This window comes from Mercenaria mercenaria, chromosome 3, assembly GCF_021730395.1.
Source record: "Mercenaria mercenaria strain notata chromosome 3, MADL_Memer_1, whole genome shotgun sequence".
NCBI classification, from domain to species: domain Eukaryota; kingdom Metazoa; phylum Mollusca; class Bivalvia; order Venerida; family Veneridae; genus Mercenaria; species Mercenaria mercenaria.
Window position 1 is genome coordinate 45,169,484 of NC_069363.1, and position 25,656 is coordinate 45,195,139.

At 33.2% G+C, this 25,656-nt stretch overlaps 1 protein-coding gene and 1 long non-coding RNA gene across 3 annotated transcripts; one reads left to right on the forward strand and one right to left on the reverse strand.

Annotated features, from left to right (window-relative positions):
- Nucleotides 1-367: 367 nt before the first annotated feature.
- LOC123523534 (uncharacterized) lies at nt 368-10,275 on the reverse strand. Its single transcript, XR_008370200.1, has 9 exons — nt 10,051-10,275; nt 9,816-9,854; nt 5,938-6,147; nt 5,625-5,792; nt 5,229-5,330; nt 4,502-4,628; nt 2,707-4,120; nt 2,188-2,222; nt 368-1,100 (listed from the first exon to the last, which is right to left on the reverse strand). It is a non-coding gene; the product is annotated as an uncharacterized LOC123523534 (long non-coding RNA).
- An 866-nt stretch (nt 10,276-11,141) lies between these two features.
- On the forward strand, nt 11,142-25,348 carry LOC128556027 (uncharacterized). 2 transcript variants are annotated; one of them, XM_053539926.1, is made up of 11 exons: nt 11,142-11,202; nt 11,344-11,550; nt 11,963-12,133; nt 12,388-12,417; nt 13,541-14,204; nt 18,162-18,248; nt 19,136-19,345; nt 22,209-22,373; nt 22,725-22,807; nt 23,405-23,468; nt 24,131-25,348. In XM_053539926.1, the coding sequence occupies exons 5-11, from the start codon at nt 14,169-14,171 to the stop codon at nt 24,383-24,385; spliced, it is 900 nt and encodes a 299-aa protein (XP_053395901.1). In that variant the 5' UTR covers nt 11,142-11,202; nt 11,344-11,550; nt 11,963-12,133; nt 12,388-12,417; nt 13,541-14,168; the 3' UTR covers nt 24,386-25,348. The 2 variants fall into 2 exon arrangements, with proteins under 2 accessions (XP_053395901.1, XP_053395900.1); XM_053539925.1 differs by having other exon boundaries at nt 12,388-14,204.
- Nucleotides 25,349-25,656: the final 308 nt, after the last annotated feature.

Genomic DNA, 25,656 nt, shown 5'->3' on the forward strand with positions numbered 1-25,656 from the left:
ATTCCTGGCTAGGGTAATTTTTTATTTACCATTGCAGGTGTTCGAGAGGCACATGGAAGGGCAAACATTTATCACGACTCGCCAAGCGGAAATAACACTACTCTGTAACATTTGAACATATTAATTAAGAGTAAGGCTGTTGAGCAATGTTACCCTGTTTAATGTCCTACAGGGTTCCTTTGTCCTAACTGATTAACCTTTTCTACGTATGACCGCCTAATTATTAACACTATGAGGGAACGACACCAGCAGGTTAATATCGGCACAACAGTGACAAAAGAAAGGTAAATTTGCCATATGTCTGTAATACTAGATTTACTAATAACAAACCTACACGTTACTTAATTTATGATGATTTATTTTGTACAACACATCACACAGGTGTAAAAACAAAGCAAATTTAAATTAACAATCAGAATAGTATAAGAATTGTAAGAATTGTTCTTTGCCTAAATATATGATAAAATCCAAGCTTTTGGTGTTTTGTACAATTCAAGAATTAATGCAACGTGTAAAACTGTTATAAAATTTAGCAACCAGTTTTGAAATATGTCTGTTTCAGGCGATAAACTCCATCTTTATGAACGACCTTTACTCTTAAATAAGTTTTAACTCTTGCTACTGAACTTTGTACAAATTAAGAATATAGATGCAACACATGTAATACTCATAAGAATCAAAACATTACAAACATGAAGTTTGTTACATTCATTATTAATCAAACGAAAAATATTTACATTTTTTTGACATTCTTATGCAATAAAACAGTTCATGTAGTACCTCTACAGATTTCAAAATCATATGTTGCTGTAACTAATGGTATGTTTAGAATATTGACATTAGTAAATATTTATATATTTCCATCTGATATCGTTTTGATTGTTTCGTCTCTGGCTGTAGAACTATCATATATATAAATAACAATAAGTGAATATGAAAATGTGGCCACTGGCTTTAATTTCCTCGTATCATAAGTCAAAACAAACTATAAATACAGAAAAGAAAAACACAATCATATTTCCAGATTTGAACGGTTACATGATAATGTTAAATAGAAGATGACATCTCTTTATTTTACTTTTTCACACTTTTAGCTGGTCCTGAAAAATACAAAAATATACAGATTCACACTTGAGTTAATACTAGAATAATCTTGTTTTCGGGTTCGCGGTATTCGCTACTCAAATATACTCGGTAAAAAAGTTCTACACACACGGATGTTTTGGGTGACTATATTTTATTATATGAAACACAATAAACATGAATAAACCAGATTAAACTTTAATCAAAGCTTAACACAGAACTGAAAACTAAAATAAAATCCAAGTATCCGTTCTTGAGTAATCCATAAAAGAAATCCCCAAGGGTCCTCTGTCAAAAATGGTTAAATCACTGTTTTACTATCAGACACTAATAATGCGTATATCCTCCACGCTGAATGTGACACTCTGCTTGATACCGCTGATTAAGACGAATGAACAACAATACTCCGGTGGATTCCAAATATCGCTGCAATATCCTGGCGTCTCATACCAGCTTGTAAATGTCCCAGGGCACGAGCCCGGTCTTCATTAGTTAGTCGTCTAAACGGACGCCTTTACTGTGACAGTGGCCAAACTTTGAATATGGATCGCAAGTTTATTTTCTTTTAAAAAATTCATTTTACAAACAAAGTAATTAAGTAATTAAGTTACTAGTGTTTGATTGATCAACAATAGAATAAATTACTCATATTCCGGACTTAGTCTGTGTGTATGTTCAGTGTGTGAGGAAAGAATGCAAGCAAGACTATTCTGAGCACTTTTCAAATTTACTGCTAATTTTGCCATTTTTGAAGGCTTACCCCCAGTGCATATAAACTGTTATAACTTGATCATTTATTTATCGATTTTTATTCTGTTTCGACTAGTGTCCTTGTAACAGATATCTGTTGACTATGGTAAATACAAAAACGCATGTAATTTTTTAATTAGCGCTATAATGAAGAAAACATCCAGCTCTGCAGGACTTTTTTATCGAGTATATATTTGCTCTTTTGAAGTCTTATTGCGTAGTTTTAAAAGGCATATTATGTAACTGTCCGGTTGCTTTAAATCTGTTAATTTGTAACGTGTCTTACTTAACGTTTTAGCCGCTTGGCAGTATTCTTTTAATACAAATAGAAATATATTTTTTTAAAAAACATACCAGCTGATGTGGTCTAATATATTGCAATCTTTTCCCTGAAACAGTTTTGTAACATTAAACGTTTTGCATATTTCAATTACTAAAAGTACATTAAGGCTTAAAATTTTAACACAGTTGTTTTTATTAAATACTGCAGTGTGTATGCGAGTTAAACAAAAAGGAAGTCAAGCTATAAACGAAGTTGACGCACGGACCAGTAGTAGGACATTATGAGGGAAATTATGACTTCAAATAGCCGCGTGACCTGTGGTTCATTCCTACTTGGATTAATACAGTACAGTATACATTAAATCATCATGTTTTAACGAGCGTATTTAAATGAAAATAAACAAGACAATCTTGTGGTTCATGATCTGATTTACCATTGTCCGTCGTTCAGATGCACGGAGCCTTCAAATATAAAATACTGCTAACCTAAACTCTGAAACGTGGTAAAACAGACAATAAACAACGCGAAGGCGTTGAATGTTTGAAAATTTAAAAGAAATTACTAATATTACTAAATAAAACCATGCATACCCATTCACTGGATTTGGTAGAACAGTGTTCGCCAGTTTTCTGTAAACAAAAAGTGCACATTATTTCAATTTTAACACAATGTTGAAAATTGTAAACAGTCATTCGTGACCTGGTGGTTATGGTCGCTACTCTTCATTTCTTTCGGTTCGATCTCGCTCAAGCGTCATGTAAAGAAACAAGAAAGCATCTAGTGATCTTCAGACGTTCGTTACGGTTCTTAGGTGTCCTGTGTGTACATGAAATAATTCCCGGAGAATTCCGAGTAGTTTCCTTCATAATTTAAACTGGAACGACACCGTAGTTATGTCATGCATTATGTGGGTGTTACTTAACAATATCGCAACCTTTTCCCTGAAACAGTTTTATAACATTAAACTATCTGCATATTTCAATTACTGAAAATACATAAGGATTTTGACTCTAGGTGTGTCCATTTGTTGATTATCTCCCTGTATTTGAAAACCTTGTTAAGGGCATAACTCAAATACTATGTAAGATATTGACTTGATACTATACATATTGATAGCGGTCAGTAAGAGAGTGTCTAGTGACAAGTAAACAAATTCCTTTGTCGGAAAATAGCTTTAAGCTAGTGTTATATGTTTTATTCTTATCCGACGTTAAATAAATCTTCTTGTATCTTGTATCTTGTCTTATTTCTGAGTTATCTCCCTTTTTGAAAACTTTGTCCGGGGAAAAACTTGCATACTTTGTAAACTATTGCCTTCATACTTTACATATTGATAGAGGTCAGTGAGAGAGAATGCAGTGACAAGGAATCATAACTCTAGGTGGTCTAACTTTTTTATTTATCTCCCTTTTTAAAATCTAATCCGGAGCATAACTCGAATACTATGTAAGCTATTCACTTCATACTTTACATATTCATAGAGATCAGTGAGAGGGAGCGCAGTGTAAATGAACCACAAGTCTTGCTGAGCACATTTTTCCTTAACATAACATCCGTGATTGTAAAGCCTCTTATGCTACAGTATTTTCAGGGCGCATTCATCGGTGTTACCAATCACCTTGTTAAATACTGAAGCTGTATATATAAATAGGCTCATTTTGTATTTGAGTTAAACAAAAAGGAAGTCAAGCGTTGTATATTGTCCTATAAACTTCCTACTTGGATTAATACAGTACAATATACATTAAATCCTCATGTTTTAACGAGCGTATTTAAATGAAAATAAACAAGATATTCTTGTGGTTCATGATCTGGTTTACCATGGTCCATCGTTCGATGCGTGGAGCTTTCGAATATCAAATACTACTCACCTCAACTCTGAAAAGTTGTAAAACAGACGATAAACAACGCGACGGCGTTATGTTTTAAGAAACTATTTATATTACTAGATGAAACTTCGCATACCCATTCACTGGATTTGGTAGAACAGAGGTCGCCAGTTTTCTGCAAACAAAAAAGGTATATTATTTCAATTTGAACACAATGTTGAAAACTGTAAACGGTCATTCGTGACCTGGTGGTTATGGAAGCTGATCTTCATTTCTTTCGGTCCGATCTCCACAAACGGCATGTAAAGAAACAAGAAAGCCTCTAGGGACCTTCAGAAGCTTGTTGCTGTTCCTAGATGTCTTGTGTGTACATGAATTTGATGAAATAATTCCCGGAGAATTCTGAGTAGTTTCCTTCATAATTAACACTCGTTCACTAGAACGTCGTCGTAATTATACATGCATTATTTGGGTGTGGCTTAAGACCCAACAAAAAGAACTCAAACATATTTCATATTTTTTTTTTTGCTAGAACAAAAGCTATGGACAAACTTACTTTTTAAGAACTACAATTCGACCAGACAGCACGAGGTTAGCTGAAACAGATACAACGATCACAGACGACAATGCGATTATTACATTCCTACAACCATTTCCGTTTCTTTTCGCTGTGTCAGCTGTCTCTGTAGAAAATACATAAAACGGCATTTATTCAAACTGTATTTGAAAATATGATCTTTCTAAGAACATTTATAAATATATCTGTTCTTTTCTTTTAAAGAAAACATACATGTACCATATTAAATATGTGTGACAATTTAATCATCTACAGAAATTGAATTCAATGAAAATAGTTATATAATATCTAAGTCCAGAAAAATAAAAATATGTTAAACATGTGTGTCAATTTACTTTTCCTGGCATTTTTATGTTGCCAATCGTCTATCCAGTCTTACTTTTTATGCAATGTAATATATGAGGAATTAAACACTCCATGAAATGTTATTTATTGTTTAATATTAACTGGTTTACGAGTAAAACAGATATTTGCATTAGATTCAATGGTTTAGGTTATATCATATCTATGACGTGAAAGATGTTTTGTACAAGCCCCAAGAACTGTTTGAAGAAACCGATAATTATAAAATGCGTTTTATCGTATTGATTGTGTCCATGCTAACTAACCACTTGAGTAATAAATCTTCCTAAAATAATTGTCTTACGGGCAAGTGTAGAAAATTTGAAGACGTAAACATTATAATATATCATTGAGATAAATATACCTGAAGTGGATGGAACCTTTTGCGTAGTTACTGAAATTGGTGAAGTTGTCGACGTAGTTGTGGTAGTTGTAGTAGTAGTGGTGGCCTCTGAAAGGTCAACGTCTGTTCACAAAAAGGAGCATGCATTTAAATTTCTAAAATCTTACGTATATTTCGTATGCCCACTCATCTAAAACAGTTTATCATGCTTATCGAAACATATGTTTATTCGGTAGGCATCCAGCAGCTATTTAACGTATTTTAAATTTGACTTAACCATGTTAATATTGTGTGTTTATCTTTTTCGATTACATGGTGGATTTATCTTCTGGTGTTACTTTTAAATGTATCATTTTAACAAAACAGACACGTATCATGTTACCTTATAGTTTATGAATGAAAATATAGACTATTTACCGAAACAGTATCTTTCAGGACAGTCATGTGGAAGATTCCAGAAGCAGTACACATTGTAAAAAATGCAGTTCTTGACCATTAACATGTACGATTTTGCACAACACCCATCATACGTCCTAAGACAGGCTGATCGATTAACAGCTCCTTCTACAGATGTTGGCATTGTCCCTAATCAAACAAAAGTAGGATTTCATTCTCAAGTTAAATAAAACAGACTCTTTTGACATATAGTCAGATCTTCTAAAATAGTGAACTTTTTTTGCACCTTGTGCAATTTATATTTAGTTATTTTGGAAACCAATGCAATACGTACCATTTAACCAAATGGGAAGTCGTGAACCACATGATTCTTGTTGTACACACGTCTGGGTTATGTTGTAGTCACTGATATACTAGACCCCATCATCCAGCGCATAAAGGTCACAGTATTTGTTAACATCGGCAGTTTTGTCAGTGTATCTGACGGAAGGATGTCTGCTGTCTAGGTACGGAATATCTCTCGTGTTATATCTCTTGCATGGATCTAAAGGGAAAATTGATTAAAGTCTGAATTAGCTTACTTTATTCTACATTATACAATTATTGACTCTTGAGCCATTGGATATGATGTGATATTCACCGGAAGAGGGCAATATCGACCTCGGCGATCATATCTAAATCCTCAAGAGTCAATAACTGTTTTTATATGGGTACAGGTTTATGAATAAGTAACAAATATTTGTTGCAACATAATTATTTAATGTTTGAAAGTAACAATAACTGTGTGAAACTTCCATTCTATTTTTAGAAAGTGATGTTTAATGGGGAAAACCCACTAACCATTAAGTATGAAATATATTTTAAAAGATGATGAGCAGTTTCGGCCAATGAAATTTAGGTTATTTTTAGAACATATAATAAAAAGGCATATTTCATCGATTGAGTTTGTCTTCCTGTATTATTATATTTTAATCATTTGGTTAATTCGGATATGAACAAATAATATGACGTTTACGCGGGTAGTTGTACGTAGAGGGTAAATTTACATAATTAAATTGTATGCGGAATATTAAACACAAATGAAATCACAAAGTTAATGCCAGTTACAACTAGAATTCAGGAAATTGACTATTAATGTTTATTTGTAATATCTATTTTCTGCATAGTACGTTGAATCGTTTTCACTTATTTATCTTTTCTGCTTACGTTAAAAAGCATCAATCATGTAGCATACATCACATGCAGTTGTGGATAGCTGTTCACATCTCCGTGTACTATTTGTCGGTAAGCGTCTGATGTTTTACATCAACATTTGTGTGGGCAGCGAAGCGTGCCCACAGATTTACCATACCACAAATTTACGGACGATACGCTTATCCGAAACCGAACAACAAGTAGTTCCATGTCCTCCATAAATTTTACGTAATTCAAGTCTGTTTAACTTTCAGAAAGCTTCTGAGATTCAACTTTATCAAAAAATGCATTGCTTAAGTACATATTTGTCGTAATCTATATTTTATAACAAAAACAGAGCGGTTGAAAATGAGCATGCTTGCTTTGATCACATGACCAAAACAATTCTTCATCACGTGACCAAAATAAACTATAAATAACCTTCTAAAATAGTACAGTACTTCAGCACCATCCGCGTAGATCTATAATGGGTATTAAAACCAAGTTGCGTCTTTTGTAAACATTTTAAATTAAAACTCAGTTCCTGCTAGAAAAGTTAATCGAAATTTTATTATTGTAACAACACGAAAGAGCTTGTTTTGGTCACATGATCAGAAAACATCAAACTATTACGGCGTGCGTTCTATTTCGATACGATACTGAATGATAAAATTGCACCCGTGTATCCATCGACGTTTGTAGCATAGAAATGTGTTTATGGGAAGATATAGTGCATGAAATCAACAGAAGAGGTGTTATCTTATTTATTTTTCGTAGAGAGAGATACGATCCCTTCATAATATTTACGAAAATATTTTTTATTTGCTCGACTTAGGAAAATAATTGCAGCCGTAACGGAGGGGGCGGACATTACGTACCTGTTTCCCGAAAATACGAACATATGCACTTCGGTTTGATTTAATTTTACATTCTAGCTGGAGTTTGTGATTGACATATTATTAAAGGGTATAATTAATTCGAAAGAAACATTATTTAAAAATAAATACAAAAAGGAGATCATGTTTAAGTTATAAAATAAGTGTTATTTAAAAGCTTTATTTACACAGGCAGTTACATTATAATCTTATTTTACAGAGATTTAATACGGTTTTCTACAAATGATCACTGTTTAATGAATATACTTCTACAGCTAAGTCTTCCCCACACAAACAAAGTATATATCTTTTAAAATCCTGATATTGATATATTTCCCATCCAGATGTTCGTAAACGTAAAATCTAAGTCTCATAGAATTAGATGCAATACGAATTATTATTACAAATCTAAAGTGAATATTACTGTTGCAGACATCAATTTGATTATTTCTAAGTTTGGTAGACACTTCATGCTTTCACATCTTGTCTCTGAATCTGTCCAATCCCTAAAACATATATACTGTATTTAAGTGCACAAATTACAATTAAGTGTTAAAAATTAATCATATACAAAATAATGTGAAAATTATATTTCAACAGAATACATCTATAATTATAAAAAAAGATGGATAAAGTCAGCCACAAATTGACAAATACTATGTTGAAATAATTTACTGTATTAAACTATTTCACAATTATATTTTACCATTACGCAGTAACATGCGCATAAACATATTCACTTTAATAAATATCTCATTTATTTCCCTTGTTTTGTGTCTAAATTTTGTATGTGTGATACAATGGAATGAAAAGAAAAGATATAATATGACTATGTTTCAAGCAAATTAAAAATAATTTATATGCGCCTGTCCTTAAAAATGCTAAATAATAATTTTGTCGGAGCGTAAAGTTTTATTCAACATTTCTTAGTAAGATGAAAATAAAAGCCCTAGTTATATATGTTGAGCATCAAAATATTTTTACATTTGAAATCTTAACATGCGACTCGGGTTTGTTTAGTTTGATTGAATATGAATATATCTCGTCGAGATTTGAGAGATTTTTATATTTTTTTCCGCTACGACAATTTTTAAAAATTAGAAATCAATACACAATGTACTAATAGACCGGCAAAACCATATCACTCAGAGTAAAATTGATATGGATTATAACTTACTGATAATTTCCAGTATTTCACCGAAAAGCATAAAATAAAAGTTACTGTACAGTTTCGTTAAAGTCTACATATAATCTAGAGACATATCGAAAATTAGTAATTAATCATACCAGTAAACACATCAGCATTGAAAATGAATTATAATCTGTTAATATTTCACTAAATTAAAATTGATGTTTTTTCTTTATATATATATTGGTTAAAATAGTACATGGAATGCCTTTCCATACTTATAAACTGTCAACTTAAATGATTTATGATTTTTGATGTTTAATATATGATGCTTTCTATTTGAAAAAGCAAGTGCATCCTGAGAAATTATATAATTCAAAATCTTAGGTCGTAATGGTCTTTACCTTACCACCGGGGCTGGCGATGTAAGGTTTTTGATGAGTAACAAAAATAAAACCATAGAAGCTGTTGAATCACCAGTGACCCCCACTAGTCGAATCATTCGATTAAGTTCTCTGTTTTGATAAAAACTTAAAGCAAACAATCAAGTTGAAGTCATTTTGCAGGTTGGGAGAACTTCAATAACTGTTAAAATATTTTTTATTTGGGTAAAGTAATAAGTAAATACTTACATGTATGATGGAAAAGTGATTTTTCAATTTATTTTGCACATTGTTGTTGTTAACATAGTCATTATTTTCATGAAATTTAATATTTTTCAGCTGACATACTGGCCTCTATTGGTATCGTTATTGTTTTCGTCTGCACTTACCAGAACGAGGCTCCAGTGGGGAACGACCCCTTGTGTCAAATTATGTAGGGAATAACTCAGTTTCGTGAAATAATAACAAAGAATTGTTAAGTTTTCTGCTTTATTCTCACAAAGTACATGAATTTGCTGGGTGTGCGAAACCGTGTACAGTGCGAAACGGTTAAGAAAAGCTTTTCCACATGAGTCATATTAAGTGAAGAGTCTCGTATAAATCATTATTACAGAACAAAATCTAAAGAACAAAGTTATTGTAATTTTCTTACCTGATTTATCTTTGATCATGCAATCTCTTTGTGACAACACTAGCAACGATAAAGAAAGAATCGTTTAGTTCTATACATGTTGTTTCCATTCTCCGTTAGGAAGCTTTTATATATTGTTATAAAATGTAAGCTGTATTTATTCAGGAAGCATAGTCCCTTTGTTGGCATTAATTACATTTCAAAAGTTAAGGTATACAGTTTTTTTTCCAAAGATTAGAAGCTCATTAGTACTTACCAGCTATAAACAACGAAACAACTAAACAAATCGTAGTTTTCGCCATTGTTCTGACCAAAAACAACTTTGAGAAAATCTAAATCCCAGTATCTTAAAGTTTGAAGTCGTTTTCACTGAAAAAAGGCGTAAATAGTTTGGAAATCACTTCAGAAATAAACTTTGTTGCGCCATATTAAATTGGCTTCACAAAACTCGATATTTTCCAATATTTATTTTCACTAAAGTTGCAACATCCTCATTGGTTAAATCATACTGATAACACCGCGATAACGTAACTTCAATTGCTTTGTCAACATTTCACTTGTTTTCGTTCAAAAGATAAAGAAAACGATAAATCTCGGGGAATTGGGAAAAAGTTGATAATTTTAACTATTCAATAAAATCTGGAAAGTAGATCCCTCAACCATAAATTGTCTGATGAATGTATTAAAAAAACTAGAAATTCTGTAAGATAAATATGTTGAATAAATACTACGCAATTAAAGCAATAACACTGAGGAAAATGTTTTATCCGTAAATGACAAAAAGAAACCCCACGTAATATTCTGCGATAAAAATCTCGAAGTTAAATTCGCATGTTAGTTCCAGTGAAGATTTCTGGACTGGGATATATGATACATCTCATAAAATAAAACCACAAACGATGAATAAATATATATAACATTATGAAGTTTATTAATAAAAGCATGAATGAATTTAATGGATAAATGAACACAGGGGGAAAACATGAATCTCGAAAGAATGGAAATCTTTGTTTAAAAAAAAAGAAAGAAAATAGTACAATACTCTAGAGTTCCTATATAACATGTAAAATTCACGTTATTTTCGTGTAGTATATTTCTGTTAACATCTGAGCTCTTAAAATGTAGTCAACATTGAGAACTTGCAAAAGGTGAGTTAAATAAAGACATTATCTTATATCTTTAATGTTTTAGAACATATTTTACTAAAACCATCATCACTACCAAGAACAAAATAATCAAGCGGGATATATGAACTCTGAAAGATAGCGGAGATAGGGTCAAATATCACGTGATTAATGTCGTAGTATATAAATCAAAAGGATTTTCAATGTTTGAGTACATTATACGCTTAGGACTGAGATGTATCTGAAAGCAGCGTTTTCGTATAATATTTTACTGGTTGCATTAGGTCAGTATAAGGGTTGCCATTAAAGTTCACAACTTCATGTGATTATATTTTATTGGAAAACTTAAGTATTCATTTTAAAGATCGATACATAGTCCTTAAACGTAATTTAATTCCCGAGTCATATATTTTGTATATATTTAGCATGCAACAGCACCTTACTTCCGGAGCTGGAAAGGCGGGCGAGAAATTATATAGCAGATGGAAGTGTTGATCCTTATGTGAATGATTTTTTTCTTGTTGACCAATGGTATGACGTTACAAAATACGACCAACAGTATTTGATGCCGGACTCTACAAATATGCCTGATGATTTTACTTGTGGAGGATATGAACCTATTTATATAAAAGGTAAGCCGGATATTTTGTAATATACAAGAAGGCATTGGGTATTACTATCTCAGTTTTAGGAAATCACGTTATTTATCACATTTTTTAATTCTTTTAATTGTCTTAAATATATGACAATTCGCATGTAAAATCCTAATAATCTTTTTTCAATAATTTTACCGACATTCTAAAATTTACGAATTATTCGTATATTATTATACTGTATTTTCTTCAGATAATGAAACAAACTATTCAATCCCACATACCTGTATGATTATTCAGAAAAGTATGTTTACAAATGCTTTTACAATTATTATTATAAATAAAAATAAACCGATAATTGTAAACTGATATTGACCAGCGCAAGCCATAATTAATGTCTTAACTGCATGTTACGTAAATTTAATATTATGTATTTTTACTATTTAAAAAGGCACACATCCAGACGTTAAGAAACTTACCAGTACACCTGTGGCTGTTAAAGCGTGTTTACGCAGCACATTTGACAACTGTGATATTAAGTACAATATAAAATTGAGAAAATGCCACCAGAGAGTACAATATTATCTTGAATCAACGAAACAACATGCATCATACTGTTTTGGTTAGTATGTTTTCTTTATTCATTTCCGTTTTGAATACAAGAAAATGAAAATTAAATATCAATTTAAAGTAAAGCAAGGCCAACGGCTTATCACATTCATGTACCTTAAATGTAGCCAGCTAATATAAACAATAAACTATGTGTTTAAAAATATATGATGAGGAATAAGACAATTATATGTTGCGTGGATTTTGCTTACAAGGGCATCAAGTTCTGTTCGTAAGATCGATTTATGTTCTTTTTTAATTTTACAGACCCACCTTCAATACAGAACAGCAATGCAAGTAAGTTGACATTTTAGTGAAATGTATATTTTAGAAAAATACGTTTAAGCTATATCCTTTTGGTATCGTACTCGCAAAGAGGTATTATATTCGGTCTATTACGATAAGGATTTTTTTTTACATTTTAGTTATTATTGAACGGAATTGTTGAGGTACAGAAAGTCTAACGTCTACATGTTTTTGACTTTCTCAAGTACTTTTATACATAATGCGGGAAAATGATTTTGTCGAGGCATTCGTTGATCAAAAGACAATCGAAATATTGAACAGTGAAGAATTGCGAACTAGGTTCCCAGACTATGGAACTCTATGTCCATCAGGATTAAGGATGTCGACACACAGGCTACTATTAAAGTCTGTTAAAACACATTTCTTTCAACAACACTTTGCTATGTAACATGTTCAAATTAAAGAGTAAATCAATATTTATGCGCCTTTTAATATTTTATGTATATCCATTTGTCTTGTTTAGATTTGTATTTTATTATTCATGTTAAACAGACACACTTCTGCTGTATAATCCTCTATTTTGCAAATTAAAAGCAAAAAAGTGTAGTCAATAATCTAGACTGCTAGATGCTGATTGCTGCCATTAAAAAAAAGAAGAAATTTTAGAATGTTGATGAAAACATGCACACTTTCATCACAGAAAATCGCGAAATGAATCGGTAGGTAATGTAACTTTGAATGGTTCATGTTCAAAGTCATTACTTACTTCCTGAAAAAGAATTAACACACTAAAACATTGTATATCGTGGTTATGATAGTTTCAGTTTGGATATAACTGACAAAGAATATTTTAAAATTGTGTATTGGCACTTAACTCTCTTGTTGTTCTTTGGAGAAGATCGCTATATTTCGTGTATTTCATTGTTACATGTGTCTAGTTTTACACTTTTATTTCCAATTTATGTCATATTGCGTGCATTGCAAGAAAAGATATTGTTCTAACACGTTTTACACGGGAAATTCTCGGTGAAAAATCGTTGATAGTTTGAAATTTCTCCGTACTAATTCTTTTACTTTTCTTGTCCAAGACAGAAAATATATTGCTCAAGTCCAAACTAGATGTATGTGTAATATTTCATATGTTCTTTACAGTACATAAAGTTTTCTTCTAAAGAATTTTCAGACCCACCGACAAACGTCCAACTTGGTAGTGTTATTGTGAAGCCGATACTAGATTTTGATAAAGAAGACAAACAGATCCATGATAATGGCAAATTATTTGATACTACAAATTACACCCCTTTCGTGAAGTTTGAATGTACTTTTCACAGTCAAGGGAACTATTTCTATTCCGTTCATTGATATAAAATATTACATTTCTTTTCTAACACAGTATATACTGTCATCATTGGTAGCTTAATACATTTTTATGCTACCAACACAGCACTCTTGAGAAATCGAAATCTACATGAAATATATCTAACATAAACAGTGGATCCATTTGTAACACGTTCATGTTGAAAAATAACATAAAACAAAACTTCCGACAAATATATATACCATAATGTCGCATTTCAATGCAGATTAAAGCAGTCGTATGAATATTGCTAAAATTTATTTCAGAAAAGGGAAAGTTGTTTTAAAGCATGCTGTTATTTTGTTTTTGATATTTTTTGTTTTGTTTTAAATTTCATTTACTAATTTTACATTAATTATTTACACAAAGGTACAAAAATAGTCGTCTTTACAAAGTGCTTGGGCCTTCACAGGACACTGAGACATTAGTAATCTCGGAAAAAACAATGCATAGAAATGATAAAATACCCCTTGGATTCACGGTATGTAGTCTTTTATTTCATCATGAATTAACAAGTGTTGACTCAAAACACATTCTTTTGTATCTGTAATGACGTTAATGGTTAACAGTTTAACATCGGCAAAAAATAAGAGCAACTATGTATGTTGTAGGAAAATCCAGCTAAACCTAACGTGTTCCAGCGCTTTTAGTAACATAGAAGATACATGTATACGTTATACAAAATGATATACAAGAACCACACAGCTCAAATATCTTCATCCAAATCAGTTCAAAACACTCAACTTCAGTCTCGGTATCACTTTCATCTGTATCGTCGTCTCCTCCAAGCTCAGTTATCATCTCTTCCAGTACACCAACCATCTGTGGCGGCAGTATGTCCCCTTAAAACCATAAAGGTTCAATCAGGCCTGTGTCATCCTTTGTCCATCCATAATCCTCTGATGCCTGATGAATATCAGGATCAGATATGTGTGAGTGCTTCCATATCCCGACCTGATAGTTCACTCTACGGTTGTATTGAATCAGGCATTTCTTACATGGAGGCAACACAGAAAAATCAACATTCTTGGATGCATCTGGGCTGTCATCGCAGATCTCTTTCATTTCCATACATGGCACATGTGAACAAGTCCATTTAAGAAACAATGTCATCTGAAACAGTCCATTTGTTTCCTTAATCAGCAATTGAGCCTATACTTCTCGGTCCCCTACGTTTATGACCATTGCCATATCATTGATGACCATGTTTGAACCATGGCCGACAATGAAATGGATTTGTTTTGTCAATCATAAAAATCAATGGTAATGAAATGTCCATGTTGCAACTATGATTTGACCATGTCCATATCAATGATAAACGTAGTCAGGGATATAGACCTGTTTTGGCCATTGTCAAATTATTGTCATATTAATACCATGAAAATATTTCACTTCCAGATCATGGTGAAATCATGTTTGTTGAAGTAGCAATATTTTGACTTTGATTGAATTTCATGGTCATATTATGGTCACCTCATGTTCTCAACTCATATTCTTTTCAAATTGACTTGTTTTGCCCCAGTGAAAATATCACCAAAATTACTGAAACGGGTGAAATTTACCAAAATGATAAAAATTAGGTGAAATTTCAATGAAATTTGCTGCAATTGAAATCCTATTAAGGGTAGGATAATGTTTCAGGGTAACAATCTATATTAGCATCTAAAGATTCTAAAAGGGAAATAACTGGTGTTTACATATTGCGTCTGCAAAGTGACATGGATCGAAGATTTGACTCCATCTATGAAAATACCATATTATCATTACATGAACAAGAAAATTGCAGAATAATTGAAAATAGATCGTTTCAAACAATGCTGAAAATTTAGAAAACATTGATGTAAACAAGCGGGTGGGGAAATGTAAAAAAAGAAGACAAGTGTGAGATAAGATGCTATTACAGGTGGTGAAAACTAACAGAAGGAAGACTTTGACTGAATTAACAAGTGAATAGATTCTATAATAGCACCTTTTTCTTAGTTCACCTGAGCCAAAGGCTCATGATGGGCTTTTGTGACCGCTCAATGTCCGTCGTGCGTCGTGTGACAGTCAACAATTGCTACAAAAAATTCAAAACCACTGGGCAGAATTATACCAAACGTCACAGGAATGATCCTTGGGTGGCCCCCTTTCAAAATTATTCAAAAAATTGAAATTCAAGCAGCACTCTGGTTGCCATGGCAACCGAAAGGAAAAACTTTAAAAATCTTCTTGTCGTAAACCACAGGTCATAGGGCTTTTGTAGCATCATCTAGTGGTCCTCTACCAGGATTGTTTAAATTATCACCCTAGGGTCAAATATGGCCCCACTCTAGGGGTCACATAGACTTATAGGGAAAACTTTGAAAATCTTCTTCAAGTTCTTGTCCAAAACCAAAGGTAATTAGGACCCTGTGGAAAATTCATGGACAAACCATGGTTAAAATATGGTAAAACCATGATTAAAGCCGTTTCGGGCAAATGGTAAAAGGCCTGAATGGCTTCAATTTGACCATAATCTGGCCATGACTAAAACATGGTTTGACCAGGTATCGCAAATGAAACATTGTCACATCATGGCTATAACAGACATGTCTTATCCGTGATATGACTATGAATTGTCCATGATATTGCTGAAATGATCTGGAACTGATTAGAACCTGTCCAAATCATTGCCGGATCGCTCTCAGACGACACGTTCATATCATTGTCAGTTTACAATTTCTTGTGACCATATTCCAACTTCGATGTGGTAATGTTCCATTTGCGACACCTGGTCAAAACATGTTTCAACCATGGTCATAATGTATCTATATCATATCCGAAACATGGCCATTTACCATGTTTTAACCATGGTTATACCATGGTTTGTCCATGAATTTTTCCGCAGGGTCTCTTTTCCATCACTTTTATTGGTTTCTCATGTCCCTTCCCTCTGAAGGCAATGGTGGTGTCACAGCCGCAGTATTCATGAAGTCCAAGAAGTGCAGATCTGTACTCTTCTGTTAAGCCTCTAGCTACTTCTTCCATGTTCTAAAGTTTTCTATTGTTACCAGAACCAGTGTCGAAAAGTATTTTGCATCCTTCAAATTTGTCAATATAGAAAAAGAAGTATGAAGAATATGTCACTATCTGTGGTACGAATTTGAATATTCTTGTAGCCATAGTCTTTTCAATAGAACGCATACAAAACAACTCTGGTGTCTTTTTCCTCCTGCGTAGATTTCAGAGTTTCAATAGTTGATTTTTCTGTTGTTTCGCAGTCTGTTGACGTGTATTGATATGATTCACTGTCACATATAAAGATAACTTTCCTCCCCTTTAGTTTCTTTGCATATTCGTTGCTCTCCCAGGACCTGCACATAACCTGACCTAGTTGTTGCTAGTTCTCATCATTTGTGAGAAACGCCTTCCAATCGGCTGTCATTGGGTATTTCAATAGTTCCTCTAAAACAATCTGCCGGTCTGGTCTTTGCGATTACACAAGAAGCTGCATAGCAATATTATCTTGATATTTATACTGCACAACTTTGTTATTTGCCGACTTCACTTCACAAAGTTGTGCAATATAAACAACAAAGTAATATTGCTATGCAGCTTCTTGTGCAATCGCAAAGACCAGACCGGCATATTGATATAGAGGAACTATTGAAATACCACACACTCTCTCTAGACTGCTCCCTGTTCGCTTATATCAACATCTGTCTTCTATGGTGATGTTATTAACAAAATTAAATATTGTGTGTTATGGCAACTTTCATACTGTATTTAGTTAAAACTGTAAAACGTTTTATAAGAGGCTAAGACCTGATTGTTTTCGGACACACCAAATGTTTGATGTTCAGCCCTTTAGCAGCTGGATGCTAATCATTCCTGTCTAATTGTGTATAATGGATCAGATTGAATACTCCACGATAGACTAATTTGTTTTGATTCTGTTTAAGGGCCCTTAATTACTCTGCTTTCTGCCAATATACGTGTTTATATGATTTTTAGGTCCGGTTTAACATACCATTTTACAAAAGTTTGTTTACATATATTGCTTTTTGTTGCTATGATGTTTGTTAGAGATTAATCTTGTGGAAATAACTTTTTTTACACTGTTCTTCAACTTTGGAACATCGTTCGGGTTAAGAGTGAGATTTAGTGCGCATCATTAACCAGTTTTTACATTCAGTGATGTTTTGTCACCGACCGTTCCCAGTCTTTGGTCCTCTGTATTTTTTATTAGTTTGCTTTGTCTTTGTTGCCATATTGTTTTACTCTTGACTATATATTTTTGCGTAAAGGTCAACCATTTACACATCCATACATACACTGATGTAGGGTTTTATTTTGGATGGCTGCATTTTTGGAACGTGGATATTCCTGCTGGAACTTTATCCTTGTTGTGAATATTCAGGTTAATGAGTAATCAAAATTTAGCTAAAACTTCATTTCATATCGTGTGTTGTTTCAGCTTAAATGCGGAGTCCGCGTGTCACAAGACAAAACTGGCCGTGCAACAAAAATGGTTTCAAGTCCAGATTATTTTGCTGGGATAAAGGTGAGATTGTTTTACAAAACTTTTACATAACATAGCTGATAATAAGACGGCTGTTTTGCTGTAAAATAAAATTGAGTATATCACGATTATCAAGTATGCTTCCTTAACACAGTATTTTTCATAATGTGGAGAAGTCATGCAAGTGGCTTGTTGAAGGTCTGTTATTCTATTTAGCTGTCCGCCCCTGTTTGCAATATAGCATGGAGTGGTACTTGGGGTCTACCAGTAAAGGCTTGAAAATCTAAAATCACAAGAACGAACTGTGTCGGTGTTACTTAAAAGGAAAAAAGGAAAACAATACATTAACGCCGTGTTTATACATGTGCCAGTTTGTTTCACATTTTGCGGCTTACGCCAGTTTGCCTCTGACAAAAGGCTATGCATTTGTTTCCTTTCCCATCACTGCCTATGTCTATTCAGCATTCACTAAGGTGAACCGTTCTTGCGATATAAGCTAAGCGGCCACTCTTATATTTTCGAAATTTAATACCAGTAAAGGTAGTACACACAACAAGAAAACTTTGTTAACTTATTTGGAACAGGTTAAAAAAGAAATTGTAACAAATTAGAAATGAGTTATCTTTCCCTGTGGTCAGATCGCTCTGTGCCTGTACTAGAAGAGGATGAATTTTGCGCCCTGTGTGGCTGCGTTTGTGCTATGTAAAGCGCCTTTGAACGTGTTTATCATGCAAAGGGTGCTATATAAATCTGGTATAATAATAATAATAATAATAATAATATACTTGCAGCTCACGTGACCGCTTGTTAAAATACCAACGAACATTTTTTCTTGCCGCTTATATCCCAGGTTTAGTGAAACGAACTGGTCGTAAGTTTAGATTTGACGATGTAACAGTAAATCTACAATGACAATAATATTCTTTTAGGTTTTAAATCCAAGGGTTGACCTCCCAAAGGATAACACGTCAAGGGTTAATTTTCAAGTGACTGTTCCTGTAGGTTGTCGTTACAATAGCCATCCACAAAACCCGGCTTGTGACATGGGGCTCAATATGTTCGACCCAAACGGGTATACATGTGGAAGAGCAAATGTAGTTCAAGTGAAGGACAGCAGAAGATGTGGTCTTGATATTACAGTAGGCATTTTACTTTTATTACAAATAAAATTTACTCGTAATAACTTTTTTAATTCTATCTAAGTTGTTTGTGTCTTGTGTTGTTGGTAGTATAAATGTGTTCAGTGTACAAAAAACATTAAGTTCTTGTGGAATTAAATGTCTAAGGAGTTGCGAATGAACTAATTATAAACAAGTAAATTCGATGAATTGGTATCCCCTACCAAATGGGTTTGTGGTGAGTAAAGGCAGAGAAATATATGCGGCAAAACGTTTAGGATGTTACTAAGAAGCAAATAATGTCGAAAAAAATGAAAGAAGTTTAATGAAATTCTATAAATTGGTTAGTTTGTACAAGTATGTGAATTAAAGGGCAACAACTCTGAAGTTACTAAAGAGATCCTGACGAAACTGTATGTGCGCTACCAAATTATGGTGATCTAAATTTATTTTAAGTTTCATAGAGCTAGTTCCAATATGTCACAAGTTATGAAACAGAAATTGCCATACTTATAGTACCCATTATTAGTTTACACTAGAAACTAGTAAGGGCCATAACTCTTGGGTTACAAACATGTAGGCAATCTGACTTAAACTTGACGGGCCGCATTTCTCTATAGTGGTGAACATGTATATGAAGTTTTATTTAGATATTCCAAGATCAAAGGTAAGGGTAGATTTTCCGGAAGCACAAAGCACCCAAAACACAGTCATAGAGCCATGTATCGCAAAGTAGGCCCACAACAAAAGAAGCTGTAACGGAAACATATTGTAGACGGGTTGCTTCAAAATTCCAACAACAAGTCCATTATAAATATATGCAAAATACAGAAAATGGGGGTTGGGTGGTAAGGGGTAGATAAAAGGGTCGGTAGAGCAAGGATGAATATTAAACAGGAAAAGCCACGTTCCTTAAACGTAGTATTCCTACAACGTCGCAGACACGTACGTACAAAAGAAAAACACACACACACACACATGTAACTGATATGCACAGATAAACAAACAGACAAGCAAGAAAAAACATCACTGTGGGGCACCGCCCATGACACACACGCATAGATACATATACACACACACATAAGCAGGAAAAAACAACAGTCAGGCACCGCCTAAACCGCATCCTAGATATGGCTCCGGACAGAAGGACGGAAAGACGCACGGACGGACGGACAACGCCAAACCATATCCCTAGGCTATTATCAGAAAGGTTTTTTAAAAAAGCAATCTTTACAGTCAAGCGATCGTTAACGGAAATACGCTTTTATATACATTCTGCAGTACGTAACACGGAAACATGATTAACCTAGTTGTAAGTGCTCATTTGAAATAAATGTTGTTAAATTGTTGTGTTACGGTTTATTCTGGTAGAAATGTGTTCTTAGCTTTTATTTTAGTTAATTTAAATACTAATACTTATGCGGTACAACATCATTTAGAAATGCTTCTGTTACAGTAGAATATGTAAGAGGCATATTTAAGTAACAAGAAATATTTGGGCGACAAGCTAAAAGCACATCCCGTAGAACAATACAGATCGCTTTTATCTTTTTTTGTTGAAGCTGACGATTATCAACGAACACAGAATTCCTAGTATATTTATATCTTGCTTTACACAGATAGAAGTGAAATATTACACCTGACAGATAAAAGATATTTAAATCTTACAATGAAATAAACAAATATGCTTCATCTTCTGTAAAACAAACGTCCCTTTATATATTTACAGTAATAGTCGAAATAGAGTTATTTTAGCTGATATGATATAACTCACTGACTGTCAGTATTTATTAGAATAATTCTTATAGTTTAACTCGGGGTTAAGTATGACATTGCATATTTTCATTCATTATAATGTTATACTTGGATTAGATTATTTTCAATCAATTTTGAGCATCGGTAATGTGTTGACAAGCTGATTTTATTCTATTAAACTCTCAAACATTTGAATTCTTCTTACCATGTCTGCAGGAAATATCAAAACTTAACGCATGTGTGAATACTAAAATCTATCTATATTGTGTAAGTGTCATATACGATGGTTAAGCGTGAATTAAGACTGCTTAAATGACAGTCAAATGTTTTAAACATTCCCAGTTATATAGTAGCAAATATTTTGATGTCAAAATGTTTGACTGGATGGTCTGTCAAAGCAAGAGAGTAATATCTCATCTGTTTGCACTAGATAATTGTTCTTGATTAAACTTTATTTCAACGATACCTCTACTTCTCTTTCCTACCTCGGGCTATGTGTACCGGCGTCCAACGTTTGATTTTGTTTAAGTTATCTTCTTACTACAGCATTATAAGCTGAACATTTGGAAGCTTAGTTGCAACACACAGTTTGTTAAGCTATTCAGGCAGCAGGAGAGTTTCAGCTTACCGACATACGAGGCTCAGTGTTACTGCCTGGAAATACCTTTAAGGTAGTTGGAGCTTATACGAGCTGCTAATAAAAGCATTGATTGATTTGCTTGGTCACTGAAATTATTGATCTTACATTTTACAAATTATCGGTATATGAATCATTAAGGCAAGGTAGTATAGGGAAATTTTATTTGTGAGATTTAAAGGTCTCGGCAACTATACGGTTTAACAAATGACAATCAACATGGTTTGTCTGCTAGTCTATGACATAATCACCTTAGCGATTGGCAAGATGTAAAAGGACACTTCCCTAAGTGATATATCCTTATCTTGACTCAAAGTATTCAAGGTATATATTGTTTATGTACACATACACATAATTATACACGATTGAAGAGTTTCTGTTTTTAAGCTTAAAATATGTTTTTTACGTAAACAAAAGCTTGAATTCAGTCAGGAATTACTAATATTGCAATCATTTTTACAGTAATTTATCATAATTATATACTTTTTCTAGGGGATTAAGGAAGGTGAGGTGTGGGATTACAAAAAAGTGTACACATTCGATGTAAGCACGGTAGACATTAACTACAGCGACGAAAGTGAGTTCACCTTACAGCTGAAGGCGTCATCTGACTTTGGACACAAGTGGTGGAATGAATATCAACCTGATAACATCAAGGTTTAATGACTTGCTGTTTCTATATATATATGCAGACAAAAACGCTGCATGCCCCAATTTCTTAGATTAATTGCGATACGAAATCAATAATCAGTAACGGTATATGCAGGCTTCTCTTTCTTTATATCTTTGGTCAAGTAAGCATTCCTTTTCAGTTGAAGCATACTCCATTTTCATGCCGTAAATGTACGAACTTACAAGCCGCAGGTTTTCATTAAATCTTCATTTGACTTTATGTATTTTATTGAAAGCGTATATGTCTGTCTATACAGTTTTCAAACTTCTTTAAGAGTTGAACGTAATATATTTTGTCAGATTGCTTACAACATTATCTTATAATTTGTTTCTAAGGTCGCCGTCACAAATAACAAAGTGTACGAGAAGAAACTGTGCTACGCGCATGTGGACCCTCACATGCAAACTGCAGATGGATAGTATGGCTTTTTAGTTATTAACATGAATTTAAACAAACGTAATGATAGTTATATTGCAAGATCAAATTTGTGACAGGAAATCAACTGACACGCGAATAGAATTAGGTAATTACTTCGATTTCTAACTGTTCATAAAATGAGTACACATGGCTGTAGAAAGTTATGATTTAATCTTAGGGAGTAAGACAGACAAAAATATAGGTACAGTAAAACGTAATTAAATTGTTATATATCGTGTTAGACGTCATTGTATCAAACCGAGACATTAAAGTTATGCTCGAATATGCTTTATTTATCCTTGAAAAACGAGTTTTAGGACCCATACGGATACTAGATGTATGTTATAATTGATTTTTGTGTTTTACTTCATAAGATATTTTTAAGAATTGATGTGAACTGACATGAGTATTTGTTTTGAACATTAGAGCAGTAATATTTCGCATGGGCTAATTGAAAATAAATGAATTATACGAGTAGAAGCATGAGTTCGATTTCTTAATTTCAGTCTGTTAGGTGTTTGCAAGATGTCTTTATATGACTTTTATTGTTGAAATATGATCTTATTTTTCATATTAAATTTTGATAATTATTTTATAGCAACTATGAATGCCAAGATAAGGGTGAATATTTGATGTACAGAAATACAAAATACAATATAGAGGTAAGACGAAGACACGTTTTTAAGAAAATAAAAGTTCATAAAGACCATTCTCATATCTATAAAAATGTTTCTGATTTATAACTGATTCTGTCGTTAAAAGTAGCCTACAAATTTTGACTATACTAATACAAAACACATAGCAATGCTGTAGAGGCAGTCACAAAACAATGTATGGAATTAAGGGGACATTCATTAAGTGTTTGCAAGAAAACATTCTTCAGACTTTAAACGTAAGACCGTTTGCAGTACATGTATTCTTAAAATTTCATATACATCTGCCTTTTCAGTATGTAGAATGATTGCATGATTTTGTTTCAAGCCATAACAGGACGCTTTTGTCGTCATAATAAGAAAGGTCTTAAATTATTGCTATGTGTAATTCAGGTCGCTGCTGTGATCTTTCTGTTATTTACTTAACGTAATAATTTATTTACTCCATAAATGGACTACAATAGAATATATTTCATATTCATAACTAGTATATCGTTTGCTTTTACTTAATTACATCTAGAAAGAGGGTGACGTAATAGACTATTTTCGCCTCGCTATTTGAATTGTTACAGCAAATAGGTAAAATTGAAAAAAGCTGACGAGTCACGTACCACAATATTTGAATGTTTAATTTGAAAATATGAGTAACATTGAATCGTCTTGTATTTTAGATCTTAATGAAGACCGATACATGTAACCATGGGTATGCGCAGTGTATATGTAGTTTAATAATTCGGGCTGGTGCTGACGTGTTCTCCATAAATAGCTGCCACTCACCACGGTTTTTAGATTTTCTGTCATGTGATGATGGGGGCATTTTGAAAGTTCAAAGAAAGAATGACAGACATTATCAGGTTCTCTACTACATTTACGTTGTGTTCTATATTTCTAATTTCTATAAGTCGGTATACAGGTTAGAAACTTAAACCAGTTGTATGTATTCATAATGACTTAATGAGCAAGTTACAATCCTTTTATAAGGATTTGAATTCTTTTTATTAACTGTATGGGTAAAAAAGTTATCATATCTCCCAACAAACAAGGTTTTGGACTCCGTGGGAGGTTGAGCTACATCGGAATCACGTTGTGTCAATCTTTCGTCCTGAATGATATACCTTTATTATCTCTGCAACCGATACAGTTATTACCTTGAAACTTAAGACAGGCCTCAGGAGACAAACTTCTCTTACAAGGTTCCATAACTCTTAACATTTCTTTTTTGCAAAAATGCTTCCATTTTTACACTCCAAAATTATCCCGTCCGTCCGTCCAAATGTTTTTTCCTTGAATATATCTGGAACCGGTAACGATGTTTTGAAAAGTACAGTGTCACGCAATGTTTCCATACCCTGAATTTCATGCACTTCAAAACATTTCCCATCCCGAAATGTTTCCTTCAATAACAAAAGAAACAGTACAGATGATTTGTAACCTTGAAACAGGCTTGAGGGATCATGAAACATAGACACGTATAAAGTTTCGTAACTCTTTTTTTTATAAAATTATCTTCCATTTTGCACTTAAAATGCTCCGTCTCATTTGGTATAAATAAGATATTAATTTGAAACTTAAAAGAGGCTTTAAGGATTGTAAGACCACTTCACATACCAGATCTCATAATTCTTACTTTTCTTTTCACAAAATTATTTCCGTTGTCGTTATTAACATATTGTTTTTATTCAGTATCTCTCGAACCGATATATATATTATTTTGAAACATGCTTAAGGACGCTCGCTACAGTTTCGTAATTTTTTTCTCTATAATAGATTTTGATGAAATGTTTTGTATTAAAAGATCATGTTATGATGTATTAAAAAATGAAATAAAAATACTAGGTCACCAGCTTTGTTTCAATTTAATTTGCCCTTAGATATGGTGCTATTTTAAACATTTTTCAAAATTTCTGTAATCCTAAAATATATTTCAGTTAAGTACAATATTCAGCATAAATTTGATTATCTAAGCATTTTTATAACGGAAAACAATATATCTATTTGAAACATGAGTAGTAGTAGATAACAATGAGTTGGGGAGAGTTGGGGCATTGGGGCATTGGTGCATTGGGGCAGCGGGGCAGCGGGGCAGCGGGGCATTTTAATCCGACTTAATCCCTAAGCCGACATAATCCCTAATCCGGTTTAATCCCCTCCTATTCGGGGCAGCGGGGCAGCAATTAATCCGGCTTAATCACCTTCA